Genomic DNA, 16,097 nt, shown 5'->3' with positions numbered 1-16,097 from the left:
ACTCACTAATCTTAATGAGATTGGCCTAGGTTTAACGATAGGTCACTATATTTATTTTTTTCATGTAGCAGAAGAACACAAAAATAAATATTTAAATGAGTTTTAGAGAAATGTGATAGGAGTGAAAGGTTCACAAGCTATTTTAAGAAACTGGTTATTAATGGTTTGTTGAATCAATCACAGTTGGTTGAGTTCACAAATATGCTAAGTCAAAACTCATAACAAATCATAGTAGCAATCTCTTTAATATAATGACAGCTGTTAGTCTGAAATTACTGTTTAAAAAGGTTGTGGCAAATTGTATTTGACTCCTTCTTTTGGTTTGTCTCTTATTATTTCCCACAAAAGACCTCTTCAAGTTGAGTTAGTGACTCCATGAACACACATCCATGTAGGGAATAAAGTCGGCATAGTAAAGGCAGTGATGGGCTGCCAAAATTTTTACTGCCACACTTCTTCCCCCTTCCCTGGAACAAACTTCATGTATGTCAAAAATAATTGTCCAGATACATTGGTGTACAATGACGATTGGCGTCTCTTATCTATTTCTATTGGGGCCTCCCACATCGACCGTATTCTCAACGATTCTTCAACTATGTCAGATGGTTCACAATTGTTCTCTGCCCCCCCCCCCCCCGGGCATATCCCTTAGAATAGAATAGAATTTTATTGGCCAAGTGTGATTGGACACACAAGGAATTTGTCTTGGTGCATATGCTTTCAGCGTACATAATAGAAAAAGATACATTTGTCAAGAATCAAGTGGTACAACACTTAATGATTGTCATAGAGGTCAAATAAGCAATGAAGAAATAATATTAATAAAAATCTTAGGATACAAGCAACAAGTTACAGTCATACAGTCCTAAGTGGGAGGAAAAGGATGATAGGAATGATGAGAAAAACTAGTAGAAATAGAAGTGCAGATTTAGTAAAAAGTCTGACAGTGTTAAGTGAATTATTTGTTTAGTAGAGTGATGGCGTTCGGGGGAAAACCTGTTCTTGTATCTAGTTTTATTTATTTATTTTTATTTATTTATTTATTTTGTCCAATACAAATTGAAAGTTAAAGAGAATAAAAACATGTAGTAGTAAATATCAGGGAAGGGATAGAAGAAGAGCTATGAGAATAGAATACATCAATGAAGAGTAGAGGAAAGGATATATGAATGGGAGAAAAGATATATAAAATATAGGAGAGACAATTGGATAGGAGACGGAAGGCACACTAGTGCACTTATGCTCTCCCCTTACTGACCTCTAAGGAATCTGGAGAGGTCAACCGTGGAAAGTCTAAGGGAAAAATGTTGGGGGTTGGTGGTTGACACCACAGAGTCTGGTAATAAGTTCCTAGTTGTCTTGGTGTGCAGTGCTCTGTAGCGACGTTTTGAGGGTAGGAGTTGAAGTAAAGAGAAAGAGAACTGCGAGATGGACTCCTTGGCAAAGGACCCTCAATAACAAGTGTTTCATTCTACACTGGCCCCAGCCCTTCAGATACCCTTTCACTGCATTGTCTCACTCTACTGGACTTCCACCCATCTAGGGACCTTATAGGTCATCTAGTCCAATGGCTTGCATGCCAGCAGATATGGCTCCGCGTGCTACCTATGGCACCCATGCCATAGGTTCGCCATCACTGCCCTACAATATTTCGGACAAATAATAATATTAATAATTATAATAATTTATTAGATTTGTTTGCCGCCCCTCTCCAAAGACTCGGGGCGGCTCACAACAACGATAAAAACAATATTATAATGGCACAAATCTAATATTAAAAATCTAATATTAAAAAACTAAAAAACCTATCATAATTAAAAACCAAACAGCACAAACGTACCAAACATAAATTATAATAAGCCTTTTCACATAAGCCAGTTCACACAACCTCTGCAGGCAAGCTGTTCCACTGGTTGATCACTCTCACCGTCAGAAAGTTCCTCCTTATTTCCAGGTTGAATCTCTCTTTGGTTAGCTTCCATCCATTGTTCCTTGTCTGGCCCTCTGGTGCTTTGGAAAACAGCCCAACCCCCTCGTCTCCCCTGGTGTTTCTCTTTGCCAGACTGGCCGAATTCAGTTCCTGCAACCGCTCTTCGTATGTTTTAGTTCTCAGTCCCCTTATCACTCTGTCTTTGAAATGTTAGGAGAAAGAATAAGATAAATAATGATTTTGTCTATGGTTTTCTAAAATGAAAGATTAATAATATAGAGTGCTGGTTGTTTTTAATATTACCTTCTAATGCTTGTGATCTCATTTCACAGGTCCGTGTTTTTACATACCTTATTGGGAGGGAAGTCAGCTTCGCACAGAATGTGAAATGGATAGCTTGTAACAACAAAGGTAAAAAGAATAATTATTATTAAAGTTCATTTTAATCATCCTTTCTGCAAGACGGAAGTACTTGCCAATCATATATTTTTACATTATAGCAATTGTGATTGATTTATTTATTTATTTATTTATTTATTTATTTATTTATTTACTTTGTCCAATACACAATGAGAGTTTTAGTGGGTATGTATGTATATATGTGTGTGTGTGTGTGTGTGTGTGTGTGTGTGTATATATATAATTCTCTGCCTTACAAGGCAATGGTTGCAGGTTCAAGTCCCAATGGGTATGGCTAGTTGATGAGGCCAAAATAAGGCCGAAATAGATCTATCCTAGTCTCCCTTAATTTTCAAATTCAGCAAAAAAACATGTGACACATACAGATAGAATTGTCGGCTATCAATAAAATTAACTGCCTTGGAAATGGCCCTGGGTTGGGCCGAGAGGCAAATAAGGAGCTGTGATGTTCCTTCAATACACCAGGGTGATTCGACACAAAAAATATAACCCTTCCCTGGTGCAGAGCTGAAGGGATTGGATACTGTAGCCTAGAGGATAATTCTCTGCCTTACAAGGCAAAGGTTGCAGGTTCAAGTCCCAGTGGGTATGGCTAGCTGATGAGGCCAAAATAAGGCCGAAATAGATCTATCCTAGTCTCCCTTAATTTTCAAAGTCAGCAAAAAAAACCATGTGACACACACACACACACACACACACACACATATATATATATATCAAGAATAGTCCTAAAAATGCGAGTTCCAGGTACATACGTGAATGATGAGGCAGCAGCCATCTCGATCACCGGAACATAGAAACTTTAATAAAACCACTTAGCTTTCGTTAGCGTGCTGCTAACTTCGTCAGAGTTTTAAAATGCCGTGGGAGACAAACATCTTTATAAAGCATTACTCAGTCTGCTCATTGCCCGCGTCACGGGGCCACACCCTTCCCTCCCCCCTGCGGTAAGCCTAATTGTGGGCTTAATCATGCTGGCTGAAGGGAGATCTACCTCTTTTGCTCGTGTTTGTTGCCTTTTTCCCTCCCCAGCATGATTAAGCCCACAATTAGGCTTACCGCAGGGGGGAGGGAAGGGTGTGGCCCCGTGACGCGGGCAATGAGCAGACTGAGTAATGCTTTATAAAGATGTTTGTCTCCCACGGCATTTTAAAACTCTGACGAAGTTAGCAGCACGCTAACGAAAGCTAAGTGGTTTTATTAAAGTTTACTATATATATATATATATTCGACACAAAAAGTGTAACCCTTCCCTGGTGCAGAGCTGAAGGGATTGGATGCTGTAGCTTAGAGGATAATTCTCTGCCTTACAAGGCAATGGTTGCAGGTTCAAGTCCCAATGGGTATGGCTAGTTGATGAGGCCAAAATAAGGCCGAAATAGATCTATCCTAGTCTCCCTTAATTTTCAAATTCAGCAAAAAAACATGTGACACATACAGATAGAATTGTCGGCTATCAATAAAATTAACTGCCTTGGAAATGGCCCTGGGTTGGGCCGAGAGGCAAATAAGGAGCTGTGATGTTCCTTCAATACACCAGGGTGATTCGACACAAAAAATATAACCCTTCCCTGGTGCAGAGCTGAAGGGATTGGATACTGTAGCCTAGAGGATAATTCTCTGCCTTACAAGGCAATGGTTGCAGGTTCAAGTCCCAATGGGTATGGCTAGCTGATGAGGCCAAAATAAGGCTGAAATAGATCTATCCTAGTCTCCCTTAATTTTCAAATTCAGCAAAAAAACATGTGACATATATATATATATATATATATATATATATATATATATATATATATACACCCACTAAAACTCTCATTGTGTATTGGACAAAATAAATATATATATACACATAGTAAAATACATGATGAAGGTTATAGAGGAAATACTCATAGTAAAATATATCTAAGAAGGAATAGAAAAGAAGATATGGGAATAGAACATATCAATGAAAGAATAGAAGAAGAGATATAGGAATAGAAGAAAGGTATAGGAGATATAGGAGAGCAATATATAGTGATATGCAAACCTAATTTGAATTGGAAAAGTGCCAGAAGCGAGTAGCAGAAAATAGTAATGCCTATCCTTGTGTGAGCCATATGTCATAGATTTTGAAGATTACACAATTAGGAAACTGAACCAGAAGGATTTGCAGTTGAAAGTAAATATAAAAGAAGCAAATGATTAGCAGTGAGAATTTTAATTGGGCCTTTCCTAAATTTCCTAAATATTGTGCTTGTGTATAAGGTGGGATCAATTACAAAGGTGATACAGGTAGACCTTGACATATAATCATTCATTTATTGATGGTTCAAAGTTTCCACAGTCCTGAAAAAAGTGACTTTTAATCAGTCTTTGCACTTACAACCATTGCAAAATACCTGTTTAGAGTCCCATGGATACTATATTTTTTATCTGAGAGATAAAAAAAAAACCTTGATTTTTCTAGATCTTTTTTGAGTATAAACTAATAAAAAAATTATTCTTCAATCCACTGGAAGCAATAGTTCGAAATGTTAATTCCATTGACTTCAGTTAGGTATTTCTAACTGTGCTCACATTCCCATTACCTTTTACATGTAACATTGCTATTAATTTTTTAAATGAATTTCATATAGAAAACAACCCTTTTTAGACTCACCAATTTTTAAGAACCTTTAGTATTGACAATGTTCTCTACCTGGTTGGGTTAAGCAATGATGAAAATTGAGTAGCACCAAATTTTGTTGGATACAGAAGGTTCATCCCAATGGGTTTTTAAGTGAAAAGCAACTATGGCCTTCTAGAACCAGTGAGGAAATCTAGAACATTTCAGAAATATCCCAGAATTAGATTGTATTAGTTACATATACATCCAAGGACAATTGGTCAGGATTCAATAAACTTTGGAACAAATAGGATACAAAGCTCGACTTAAACAAAATTAACTCTGTTGACAATGATTTTTTCCCCATGTCAGGCTACTACACACAGATATCTACGTTGGCTGATGTGCAAGAGAATGTCATGGAATATTTGCATGTGCTTAGCCGGCCAATGGTTATCAACCATGATCATGACATCATATGGACTGAAGCTTATATGGACAGTGCTGTAAGTATTTCATGAAAAGTTTCTAGTTGTTTCAACTTTGAAGGTGATATAGATCTTTTCAGATATTTGTTGCAATATGCATATCATTCAGAAATGGAATCACAGCAGCTGGATAGTGTTAAAATGTGCCTTCTAAAAGAGACATCATCTCATCATATTTTCCTTAAGTGCGATGCTGTTTTTGAAATTCCACCATAGTCCAGGAACTCAGGACAAATCACAAGAGGCACAGCATGACTTAATTAGAATTTCTGACTCTGTAAACTCTGCCAAAGCACTTTATTAAGGATTAGTCACCAGGAAAAAAATAATTTGAGCTCAAGAAATGGGTCACTGAGCCTACAGCAGCAGCAGCATAGCTTGTTTTCTATATTCATAGAAAGAATTAACATACATTATGGGGTGCCATATGTCTTAGATGACTAAGGCTAAAATCCAAAGGAAGAATTCCTTTGAGGAGGAAGAGAGATGCACGCCAGACAAAACCTTCATTTCTCTTTCATTTGTAGCTTTTTCTTTAGCACAGAGAATGCTGGCATAAATGTAGATTTCCCTCTTATATTTTTCCTTAAGTTGAAATCCATTATAGTTTTGGAAGGTTCTCATAGGGATGGGTATCATGTTGTACAAGGCGAATGTTTCTCCAGTGCATTTACCCACAGCTAGCAGTAAAACCTGAGCATCTAGGTAGCAGCACCTACGACCATGTTTGACTTGGCAGCACTTAGCCATGTCTTAGAAAGGTAAACAAGTTAGATTTCAATAGGAGACCATTGGGAAGCACCAGAGCCGGGGTGGCACAGCAGGTAGAGTGCAGTACTGCAGGCCACTAAAGCTGACTGTAGATCTGCAGGTCAGCGGTTCAATTTCATCACCGGCTCAAGATTTATTTTATTGAGTGTCGATTCCTGACTGTTGCTACCTAAAAACAATGTGATATTTTTGCTTGCTCTTACATTTTTCTCACTTGCATTGTCTGTGTTACTTGTTGCATGTTTGTTTGTTTTATTCATCTGTTTCTGTCCTGTCCATTCATTAATGCCATCCACATTTCTCACTAGCTGCCACAATCCGAGGAGGTAACAACCTAGCTGTATTTTGTGAACATTGATCCTTTTTTATGTGGATTGCTGTGTTGTATATTAGATTACTTTGTATTTAACCATACATCCAGATGGCAATACAGTGGTGACTGAGCAATGCTGCATGAGAAAGACACAGATAGCATAATTCTGGATGTATTTGCATTGTGTTGTGTTGTGTCATGGAATAGTATTGCAAAGCATAGATCATGGACTGAAGGTCCCCAGTTTGAATTGTGGCTTAATTCTAGATTCATTGAATGGATTTGACTGCAATTTGGTGCTCACTTATGCTGAATTTTATGGTACTTATTTCTGTTTAGACAGGTGGATAATTATGCAACTATAGTGCTATATCTTGAAGTAATTGTTAAGATTATACGATATCCATAATGGGATTTTAGCTTTAGAAAAGGATCTCTTTGAATATGAAATAGAAGTACTGTAACATAATTTGTTTGAGGGAATATAGAAGAAGTGTTTTCACAATTATAAATATTTAGAACCGCAACAGGATGGCTATCTAAATTTTAGCTATGCTCAACCTGTTAATCATGCCCACTAAACTAATGTTTAAGATGGCTAGAGGAAGATTAATACGTGGAATTGAATACCATAAAATGTTGTGATAGATGATGTAACAGTGAAAGTTGACTGTCACGGAAGGTATGTACATCTATTAAAAATAATAGCAATATATTATTCCCAACAGAGGAAGGATTCCTCTCAATTCCTTCATGCCACCCAGGACTTTCCATAGATATATAATTGGCTCTTTTGCTGGACCTTTGGATTCATCTAATGAGATTTTGAAGCCCTCTAGGGTGAAATGAGTGAAACTTTTATCGAATTGACTAGAAGAGAGCTGAAGCCCTCTTTTGAGGCTGCCAAGCCATCGCTCCTTCCCTCCCTCTCATCTCTCCATCAGCTTGTGATGCCTTTGTCCATTTCACACAACTTACCTTTATTTCTTCCAACTTGTTGACGAACCATCTTCCATGTCCCTTGAGCAATATATCCCTTGTTTTCAACTCCAACCCCAGCCCATTTGCATTTGAACCCTGAATATGAGTTTGAATGTTTATGTATGTAAGCACATTCACAATTTGTTATATACGGGTAAGTGATTCACATGCTTTAGCTATATCTCTAACTATGCCGTGTTAACCTGGTTATGAAGAAGTGCACTCACAAAATAGAATACCCTACGAGACTAGACTTTCAGTCCTGGGCCTGGAAAGCCTAGAACTAAGACGCCTTAAACAAGATCTAAGTATTGCCCACGAGATCATATGCTGCAACGTCCTGCCTGTCGGTGACTACTTCAGCTTCAACCACAACAACACAAGAGCACACAACAGGTTTAAACTTAATATTAACCGCTCCAAACTTGACTGTAAAAAATATGACTTCAGTAACCAAGTTGTCGAAGCGTGGAACTCATTACCGGACTCCATAGTGTCATCCCCAAACCCCCAACACTTTACCTTTAGATTATCTACGGTTGACCTATCCAGATTCCTAAGAGGTCAGTAAGGGGCGAGTACAAGTGCACTAGAGTGCCTTCCGTCCCCTGTCCTATTGCTCTCCTCTATCTTCTATACCTTTCTTCTATTCCTATATCTCTTCTTCTATTCTTTCATTGATATGTTCTATTACTATATCTTCTTTTCTATTATTTCTTAGATATATTTTACTATGAGTATCTCCTCTATCACCTTCATCATGTATTTTACTATGTGTGTGTGTGTGCGTGCGTGTGTGTGTGTATATATATATATATATATATACACCCACTAAAACTCTCATTGTGTATTGGACAAAATAAATAAATAAAAGAAAGAAATAAAATGTTAAACCTTCATTATGATGTTATCTATCTTGACTATGTGAAGGTATATTGGCAAAACATGTCTCAGGTTCAAGACTTTTCCCTAGCTATCATATTCTTCTGGTCCTCTTGTATAGCTAGTATTTTTAGTGCACGCTTTTTAAATTGTGCTTTCCTGCTGTTTAATTCAAAGGATTTGTGCTTCTCCTCCCAACCACTAATCTGATGCTCTTTTTCTATCTGGTAGCTCTTTGCCTCTCAAGCTCAAAGTCTCTTGCTTATGACAACCGTAGCTATGCCTGTCTTCAGCAAAAAAAATGAAACGGTAAGCACTAATTTCTAGAAATCTCCACTTGGAGCAAGTTAAGAGGATGGCTTGCAAAATTTAAACTTTGTTTGTTGGAGTTTGTAGAGAGTAAGGAACATGACCTTGATGAAGATACGACAGTTCCATGGATGTGAGAAATAAAACATATTTTAAGGCCAGAACAATTGGTTTGGTTGCCGATCAGTTTCCGGTCACAATTCAAACTGTTGGTTATTACCTGTAAAGCCCTTCATGGCACCGGACCAGGATATCTGTGAGACCGCCTTCTGCCGCACGAATCTCAGCGGCCGGTTAGGTCCCACAGAGTTGGTCTTCTCCCGGTCCCGTCGACTAAACAATGTCGTCTGGCGGGACCCAGGGGAAGAGCCTTCTCTGTGGCGGCTCCGACCCTCTGGAATCAGCTCCCTCCAGAGATTAGAACTGCCCCTACCCTCCTTGCCTTTCGTAAACTCCTTAAAACCCACCTCTGTCGTCAAGCATGGACGAACTGAGACGTCCCCCCCTGCCTATGTAGTTTTTGTGCATGATATCACTGTATGTATGTTTTTTATATTGGGGTTCCTTGCTTTTAGAATTTAAATGTACAACTCTTATTTTAGATTCTAATTATTAGATTTGTCATTATATATTGTTTTTATCACTGTTGTGAGCCACCCCGAGTCTGCGGAGAGGGGCGGCATACAAATCTAATTAATAATAATAATAATAATAATAATAATAATAATAATAATAATAATAATAATAATAATATAATTTTTAAATGTTTTAGTATTCCTATGGAGTTGATTTCTTGGTCTGGGTAGACTAGACTGACAGAGCATTAATAGATCTTCATACATGTGTTTTACTACTTTTTAAAAACCCTATATAACTACAGCATGTTAAATAAATGAAAACATTTTTAAAGAGTGCATTTAAAAATAAGTCAAGTGGACAAGCTATAGCCTGCATCTCTGTATGGCCCTAACTCTCTTTTAGGAGCTCTCTAGACTAGAGTGTCTGAAACCTTACAAATAAAATTTGCTTGCAAAAGTACTGAAGAATGATCTGCAGATATCTACCAATGTATGTGTGAGATACAGTAACTTTCTTTTGATTAAAAACAGAATTTTAAAAAATTTAAAAATTAACATTTCAAAACTAGTGAAAGAATTGATAGACCGTCCATCCATCCATCCTCAGAGAAAAAACACTAGTGAAAGATCAATTTTCTATCTTGGACAAATTAAGAAAAGGAATTCAATCTTCTTCTCTGTCTTCTTTTGAAATTATTAGTCTTATAGAATTTATCATCTGTTTTCATTATCATCTGCACTACAGCTTAGACCGGAATGGAATATTTAGCCTATTTCTGTCCCTTAATTCATCCCTCCATTTGAATATTTTGTCACGCAAATCGATAAAAATAATGTAGTGACAAAATGATGATATTGATTTTGGTGCAAGGAGAAAGAGACAATACATTCCCGCCGTGTTCGTTTTCTATTTTTCAGAGGTCACATGGCATCCTTCTGGGGGTAATAGGGTCTGACGTACCACTGAGAGAGCTCCTTAAGTTGGCTCCACGATACAAGGTAAGAATTGAAATAATGATAATTGTCTGATCTATAAAAGTGCAGCTGTCCCAAAGCAAATCTTCACTCATTCCACCATAATGACAGTGAATCGCTTCAGTCGCTGCACGCTGCAAGAATATGCCCACTAGTTCAGAGAGGTTTTAACTTTTCCAGCATGTTTGCAAAGTACATTTATGTCTTTGGAAACTCTCTGCTCATACGTGCCAGTGGTCATGGGCCTCCCCAAACCGCCAATTGTTAAGTACTGGTCTTGAAATGACACAGCGGTAGGCCTGGATCTGTTGATCGCTTTATTGAACAAGGAACATACAACGGTAACTTGCACGAATCCCAGCGACCGATTAGGTCCCACAGAGTTGGCCTTCTCTGGGTCCCGTCGACTAAACAATGTCGTTTGATGGGCCCCAGGGGAAGAGCCTTCTCTGCGGCGGCCCCGACCCTCTGGAATCAGCTCCCCCCGGAGATTAGAACTGCCCCCACCCTCCCTGCCTTTCGTAAACTCCTTAAAACCCACCTTTGCCGTCAGGCATGGGGGAATTGAATCATCTCCCCCGGGCCTATAGAATTTAATTATGGTATGTCTGTGTGTATGTATGTTTTAATAACGGGGATTTTAATGTTTTCTTTTTTAATCGTTAAAATTATTAGATTTGTTATGAACTGTTTTCTATTGTTGTTGTGAGCTGCCCCGAGTCGCCGGAGAGGGGCGGCATACAAATCTAATAAATAAATTTTTAAAAAAACTTGATTTGGAATACAAGACCAACATGGCTGTGCCTGGCCGCTATTTATACTCGTCCTCGCTGCCAGGCTAATCCAACCAATCAACTTATTATATTTTCCCGCCCAAGGAAAAGGGGCGGGTAACCAACTCTAACTGTCCTCTGGACACAACAATACCCATGTCTCTCCAACACTCCGTGGCCTGCATTGGTTGCCGATTGGTTTCCGGATGCAATTCAAAGTGTTGGTAACGACCTACCAAGCCCTACATGGCATTGGGCCAGAGGACTACACAACTTAATTTATATTATATTAATTTGAACATCCTGATTCCCCTTCCCTTGTGTATTTTCCTGTTTTAATATAAAAGCCACACACAATGGAGAATGCTGGCATTGATCCTGCTACCTCTCACATGCTAAGGAAGCGCTCTACCATTTGAGCTAATGGCAGCTGACATATGGTACCAAAGCCAGCATTGTATTCAGACTGGTGTCCACATTCTTATTTCTTTATCTGAGCAGGAACCTTCAGAGCAAGGAGGAGAGATGAGATATTAAGATGGTAGCAACTAGGGTCTGAACCTAAAAATGAATATTTCTGAATATGCTGTTTCAAGGTCATGATGGATCTGGCTCTGTCCAGTTTGAGGAGAAAAAATATCCAGTCAGCAAATTCGCAAGAAATCCTTACAGGGAGCCATTGTCAATTAGACCCAAGAATTTTGACTTGATTAATAAATATTCTGATTTGTTGGCAACTTCTTATGTTCCTTAACTCTCTGGATTCAGATTTTAATATGTTAAGACAGAAGAGCATCTGAAAACAGCATCTAATTTGAGGGAGAGGCTGTTACCCAATCAGCGACTAGTATTCAAATTGCCGCATATAGAACAGGGTGGTTTAGAAATATGAAACATAAATAACAAATAAATAAAATAAAAACTAAAGAGATACCTTGGTGGGTTAAGATATTATACAAAATATCCCAACCAAGCAATGATAGTGTGTCTATTAATCCAGTGTTTCCCAACCTTGGCAACTTGAAGATATTTGGACTTCAACTCCCAGAATTCCCCAGCCAGTGAATGCTGGCTGGGGAATTCTGGGAGTAGAAGTCCAGATATCTTCCAGTTGCCAAGGCTGGGAGACACTGTATTAATCAACCAGTGCATAATTTTGTGGGAGATGGGTTCTGTAACTTTTGCTCTTGCAAAATAATTATGAACTAAATACATCAAATTATTTCACTGCCTTTTTTTCAAGCTGGGTATCCACGGATATGCCTTTCTAATTACTAACAATGGCTACATTCTGTCTCATCCTGACCTCCGGCCACTGGTAAGTACCTAAAGAAGCCCTAGATTTTCTGAGATCTCTGTTTAGTTTGTGTTGTTTTAGATTTACAGTGGTTCTCAACCTGGGAGTCAGGACCCCTTTGGGGGTCAAACGACCGTTTCACGGGGTCACCTAAAACCACGGGAAAAGACAAATTTCCCAAGTGTTAGGAACTGAAGCTTCTGTTCTGGCGCCTTGGAACATATTTTTACAATCTGACCAATCAGGTGTTTACAGTGGGGATGTCCCTTTGACCTTCCTGCCAATCAGCTTAAAGCTCTGTTGGGAGAATTGGAACTAGACTTATGGTTGGGGCTCATCACAACATGAGGAATTGTATTAAGGGCTCTCAGCATTAGAAAGGTTGAGAACCACTGAACCTCCAGTTCATTGATGCAAAGGGTCATCAGCAATATAAATATATTCTATCCCACAGTAACACTAATTGGGTGCTATTAGATAGTTGCTTTTTTTCTAATGGCAGTTCTTGAGTCTTAGTCTTCTTTTCCTATGAACCTAACATCTATTCAATATCTATTCAAACTCCTAAATGGCACCATTCAGGTGTCAAATCAAAGACCCGTCATGAACCTTTATATACAGTGGACCTCACTGCTTCAGCAAAAAATATCACTGTTATCTCTGTGCCAATGGAATTGTCATGGTGTCTAGGGAATTTGGATCTCGGGTAACTGGTAGCTAGGTAACTTACCTATATGATTAATATATTTTAATTTTATATTGCTTTGACTTAAATGTCAAGGCTTCAAATGAAATTATCTGATTATGTTGGCTGGTTGAATATTCCATTTTCTCCAATTCTTCATTATATACTTTGCCCAAAAGGTAAATAGTACGCGAGATTTAAAGTTCTCCTCCAGAACTTTCTTTACTTTTTATATTTTTTTTCTTGATTTATATTTTCTTCGCTTTCATTACAAGAATACAAAAAATATCCCCATTTGAAAAAGACCACAAATGGTACAATAAATGCCAAGCTGGTGAGATTAGTTATATGCTTACGGTGTTGAAATTTATATCTGAATTAAAACAGTAAAGCATATATCATTTGTGTATTACTACTCTGCTTCTTGCTGCTCATTGCTTCTGATTTGAGCTATTGGAAATATAATTTGTTCAAATATGCTAGGCCCGTACAGGTAGTCCTCAATTTACAGCCACAGTTAGGTCTGGAATCTCAGTTGTTAAGAGAATCATTAAAGAGCCGGGGTGGCGCAGTGGTTAGAGTGCAGCACTGCAGGCTACTTCAGCTAACTGCTAGCTGTAGTTCAGCAGTTCAAATCTCACCACTGGCTCAAAGTTGACTCCATCCTTCCATCCTTTGGTGGGTCAAATGAGGACCCAGATTGTTCGGGGCAATATGCCGATTCTATAAACTCCTTAGAGAGGGCTGTAAAAGCACTGTGAAGCGGTATATAAGTCTAAATGCTATTGCTATTACTAAATGACCAGGTCTGATTTTATGATGACTTTTATTGTGACTATTAAGTGCATCACATGGTCATTAAGCAGATCCAGTTTCTTCAATTGATTTTGCTTGGAAGATTACACTTGCAACCCAAGCGCCTGAATCACAACCAGTTGACCAGTGGGGTGGGGTGACAATAGTAACCTCAAGAACTTAAGTGACTTTCTCCTAAGCTGTCGTAACTTTCAACCATCATTAAACGGATGGTCATAAGTAGAGGACTACTGGTGTTTGTCAGAAAAAAGTCTTATCTTCCATTCCTAGTGATGCCACGAGGTCCAGAATTATTTTGCTTTCTGTACTAACATAAGTCTGGAAGATGCTGAAGACAATTTTATCTTTTCCCGGGGGCAAAATGAATGTAAAAACACAACTATTGCCTTTTCCTCATTCAACAATACAGTAGTACCTCTAGATACGAGCTGCTCCACATGCGAGTATTCCAAGTTACGAGCCGCGACGCGAGCAAAATTTCTGTTCGACACCCAAGCTCAAATTCGGGATACGAGCCGAGCTTCAGGATGCTACCACTAGTTGGCGCATCGCCTCTCTGACCCAGAATCCCCTTGCTTCCAGTTATCTCAGCCATTCGAATGTGTTAGCACGCAAAACAAAGTTTTATACCATTTAACTATGGAATTGTTGTTTTGTTTATGTTTATGATAGTTTAAGAAAGTGTTGTTTACGTAGCCTATAGTACACAGCCGCACTCGTCTGTCGCCAAGGTAAGGTTACTGTACCGAGTTTTATACATTTTCTTATTGTATTTTGTACATTTCTCTTTTCATTATTTACTTTATTGTTTATTTATACATGTTGCATGTACATTTATTCATTAAAAACATGTCTTTTTTAATAATTTAGGCTAACTTTCGGACTTTTTTGAGGGCTGGAACCAATTAGAATTATTTACATTCAAATGGGGAAAATTCATTCGAGATACGAGTTGATCTACTTACGAGCTCGGGTCTGGAACGAATTAAACTCGTATGTCGAGGTACCACTGTAATAGGAATAGCACTTGGACGTAGATAGCAATAGCAGTAGCATTTAGACTTGTATACTGCTTAACAGTGCTTTACAGCCCTCTCTAAGCAGTTTACAGGGAGTAAGTATATTGCCCCCAATAACCTGGGTCCTCATTTTACCCACCTCAGATGAATGGAAGGCTGAATCAACCTTGAGCCTACTGAGATTTGATCTGCCAAACTGCTGGCAGCTGGTGATCAGCAGTAGTAGCTTGCAGTATTGCATTCTAACCACTGCACCACCGAGGCTCTATAAGCAGTTTACAGAGTCAGCATATTGCCCCCAACAATCTGGATCCTCATTTTACCGACCTTGGAAGGATGGAAGATAGAATCAACCATGAACCCTATCAGGACTGAACTCCTAGAGAGAGCAGTAAGTTAGCCCTACAGTATTGCATTCTAACCACTGTGCCACCATAGCCCCTAATAACACCTAGAACATCTTTCAACAATAGACATAAATGCCGTAAAATCAGCAAGGGAGGAAAAAGTTTCCTTGAGGAAAAAAAAGTATATCTTCCTAAATTGACTGTCCTTTTTTTTCCAATATTCCAGTACAAAGAAGGGAAAAAGCTGAAGCCCAAACCCAATTACAACAGCGTTGACCTTTCTGAAGTCGAATGGGAAGATGTAAATGAAACCGTAAGTGTCCAATTGAGGGGTTTGTGTACATTTCCCTTCCCTGCCCAATTTATCCATAAAGTTCCTAGCAACTCATAGGAATATTGACAAATAGACTGTCTATTGACAATGGGCAACATGCAACAAAGTAAGAACAAGGCCAGGATTATGCAAGTAATGAAAAGTATGGCAAAAATATACACATATAGAACAACATCCTTGTACCAATCGGTTGCAGCCAAATGTTCATACTTTGAAATCTGAGATCACATTTGAAGTACTGTGCACAATTCTGGTCACCGCACTTCAAGAAGGATATAATGGAACTGGAAAAAGTGCAAAAAAGGGCAACAGGAATGATCAAGGAAATGGAGCACCTCCCTTATGAAACCAGGTTGCAACGCCTTGGTCTCTTCAGCCTTGAAAGACGGCGTTTAAGAGGTGATTTGATTGAAGTGTATAGGATAGAATGGGATAGAAAAGGTGGATAGAGAAAAAAATCTTTTTTCTATCATGCAATACTAGGGTGAGGGGGCACTCCCTAAAACTCATAAGTAAGAAAGTGAGGATAAATAAAGGGAACTATTTCTTCATCCAGAGGGTCATTGGTTTATGGAATTCACTTCCAGAAGACGCC

At 38.6% G+C, this 16,097-nt stretch overlaps 1 protein-coding gene across 1 annotated transcript in view; it reads left to right on the top strand.

Moving 5' to 3' along the window:
* Nucleotides 1-16,097, top strand: part of CACNA2D4 (calcium voltage-gated channel auxiliary subunit alpha2delta 4) — a 208,277-nt gene that overhangs the window by 20,928 nt on the left and 171,252 nt on the right. The window contains 6 exon segments of the mRNA XM_070754863.1: nucleotides 2,263-2,341; nucleotides 5,307-5,468; nucleotides 8,617-8,678; nucleotides 10,175-10,255; nucleotides 12,248-12,322; nucleotides 15,395-15,481. Of these exon segments, the coding sequence (XP_070610964.1) occupies nucleotides 2,263-2,341; nucleotides 5,307-5,468; nucleotides 8,617-8,678; nucleotides 10,175-10,255; nucleotides 12,248-12,322; nucleotides 15,395-15,481 (546 nt within the window).

The sequence above is a fragment of the Erythrolamprus reginae genome, chromosome 6 (assembly GCF_031021105.1).
Source record: "Erythrolamprus reginae isolate rEryReg1 chromosome 6, rEryReg1.hap1, whole genome shotgun sequence".
Lineage (NCBI taxonomy): Eukaryota > Metazoa > Chordata > Lepidosauria > Squamata > Dipsadidae > Erythrolamprus > Erythrolamprus reginae.
Note: the sequence above shows the minus strand (reverse complement) of the source record. Positions and strands in the feature narration are given on the sequence as shown.